At 34.1% G+C, this 2,871-nt stretch overlaps 1 protein-coding gene across 1 annotated transcript; it reads left to right on the forward strand.

Annotated features, from left to right (window-relative positions):
• The first annotated feature begins 209 nt into the window (after window positions 1-209).
• On the forward strand, window positions 210-827 carry LOC149882881 (uncharacterized). Its single transcript, XM_090100966.1, has one exon. The coding sequence runs from the start codon at window positions 210-212 to the stop codon at window positions 825-827; it is 618 nt and encodes a 205-aa protein (XP_089957092.1).
• The last annotated feature ends 2,044 nt before the right edge of the window (window positions 828-2,871 follow it).

A 2,871-nucleotide genomic window follows, 5' to 3' on the forward strand; every position in this document is an offset into this window, starting at 1 on the left:
ATTACATCATTGCACAGCCTGAAGAAAAAGGAACGTTTTCGCTCTGCATTCCTTTAAAGCACATTTTTGGATTTTGCGACGATTACGATAAAGTGCTCTATGGATTTAAGCATACACTTGCTCTTGTGAGAAAGAGCGATAGTGATGCTATTTTTAGAACAGCTACAACAGCTGCAGGAAAAGTGGATTAGACTAAATTGTCTTTGTTTATGCCTCATGTCACACCCTCTGTTGTAACTAGTAACAATCTTTACAAAATCATTGAATCAAAAGTAGATGTCCCATTTTCGTTCAGATCTAGACAATGTGATACCATCGCTGTTCCTGTATCAAACAACTTTAGTTGGAGGTTAAGCGCAAGATCTGCTAGTGAAAGACCTAGGTATGTCATTGTTGGATTCCAAACCAATAAATCTGGAAATCAAGAATTAAATCCTTCAGTCTTTGATCACTGCGACTTGAAAAACATGTATGTCACCTTAAACAGTGAAAGGTATCCTGCTGTTGATTACAATTTAGACTTTAATAACAACAAATACTCTAGAGCTTATAGAGACGCATGTAAGTTTGACAATAGACTTTATGGAATTAGCGAAATTATGGCTCAACCCAATTTATCTGCCTTAAATTATAGATACATTTGTCCTCTTTTTGTTTTTGATGTAAGCAAGCAAGCCGAGAGGTTAAAAACTTCAGTGATAGATGTGCAAATAAAAGCTACATTCAATGCAAACGTTCCTGCAAACACTCAAGCCTTTGCTGTCCTCATTTCTGATAAATTGCTTAGACTTAAATCAGATGGAAGCAGAATGAATATTGTTTATTGATGTCCTTCAAAATAATATTTTTTTAATAAAAAAATGAGATATACGAAAAAGGATTTGAAAAAATTACTGAAAGAAAACGGAATTTCTAAAACGTCAAACAATAAAATGTCGCTCATGATGCTTGCGGTTGAAAACAATCTGATTGATAAAAACGAATGGATTAAAGACGTGAAGGAAGAGCGACCTGTTGGTAGACCGAAAAAGGATCTTCATCAATCCAAAATGGATCTTAAAAATCTTTAGATTTTCATTAATCCAAAAAGGATCTAAATCGGCTACAAGAAGAATAAAATGAAACAGTTTTTTCCGTTTTTTCTAGAATGTAGTATAAAAGAGACTGACGCAAATAAAAAAAGACATCTTGAGCTTCTTGCATTTGGAAAAACAGGTGTGTTTTGCGAATCTGTTTACGTCACTGAAAACGGAAATTTTAATATTCCAAAAGAGTACAGTGATAAAGAGAGAGACAAGCTTTACCGACTTGTATGGAGTGACGAGACAGAATATTCACGAATGGAAAAGAAAATCAAAGAACATCTCAGTACTTGGAAAAATTTGGCTAAAGAAGAAAAGCTAAGAATGATTGACAAGTATGTGCTTGATTTGGATTGCGATTTCGAGTATAAAAAAAAGATTTCTGGAAATCTGAAAAGCGCAATTTTAAATCATTCACTCGGTTCTAAAGACATTGTGTATGAAAACTTTAAAATACTTCATATGTCAGAAATGAAAAAATCGAATTTGATTTAAATAAAATCTTAGCATAATAAAAGATGTCTTACACAAGAAAGCTTTTGAAAAATTTGTTAAAAGAAAATGGTGTTTCCAAAACGTCTGACAATAAAATGTCACTCAAGATGCTTGCGGTTGAAAACAACTTGATTAGTAAAGATGCATTTTTGGAAAACTCGAAAGATATGAGACCTGTTGGAAGACCTAGAAAAAATGAGAAAAAAGAAAAGAAACCTCTTGATCCTAAATATGCGAGACTTGGTTTAATTAGAAATAATCCTTTAAGTTTGAGAATAACTCATGTTGATACTGGTGAGGTGGTAGAATATAAGTCTGCTTATGAATCGAAGAAAAAGACGGGGCATGGCTGGCAGTACTTTGCGATACGAAATGGAAAAGTAGTGGATGGATATAAATATGAGATTTTTTAGCGTGAGAAGTTTTTAAATTCTTTTATATATTGAATTTAAAAATTTGAAAATGATATAAATAAAAATCTTACGTTATTAAAATGGAAAACAAAACGGTGAAAGAATTAAAAGAAATTGCTAAAGGGCAAAAAATAAAAGGGTATTATAAAATGAAAAAGGAGGAACTTATAATGGCTTTGCAGCCTGCTGCTCCTCGTGTCGCTGTGCCTGCTGCTCCTCGTAGACGAACGACTGAGGCAAGATCTTTGTCAGTTGTTGTGAAACCTGTCATTGCTCCTAAACCAAAGATCATTTCACCAAGACCTGTTGTAAAACCTCCTATTGCTCCGAAACCAGTTCATTTGCAAAGATCAATTCTTGATGAGCCTGTTTCAGATTCATCACCTGTCATAACACCTAGACCAGTCATTCCACAGAGACCTTCATTTTTTTCAAGTCTGAAGGCAGTTGCAAAAAGTGTAACGTCCTATGTTGCAAATAAGTTTAATGATATTAAAGAATGGATAGATCCCTACGTTCCTGAAATAGTTAAGAAGAATGTAAGCGAATCAGTGGAACAAATCGATAAAAAGATAAAGTCTATCAAATCACTTGTATTAAGAACAGTGTATAAACAGCCCGTGTCAAAGCCTTATAAAATAAAATTCAAGTTGACTGAACATTCAGCAGAGCATGCTGTGAGACAATTTTCTTACACACCTTCTTCTCGATACCAAGACATTGCATCCTTTTTTAATTCGGTGAGAGAGCCAGCCATTCAAACCATGGAAGGAGAAAGAAACACAAAGGTAAGAATTGTTTTAGCGTGTGAAATGAAATCTGTAAGCATCATCACTGGTGAAGAAGTGACTAGGGAAGCAACCTTTTCATCAAGATCAGAG

The sequence above is a fragment of the Hydra viridissima genome, unplaced genomic scaffold (genome assembly GCF_058129835.1).
Source record: "Hydra viridissima isolate aposymbiotic clone 2 unplaced genomic scaffold, HvirCarnegie_v1 scaffold_10, whole genome shotgun sequence".
Classification (NCBI taxonomy): Eukaryota; Metazoa; Cnidaria; class Hydrozoa; order Anthoathecata; family Hydridae; genus Hydra; species Hydra viridissima.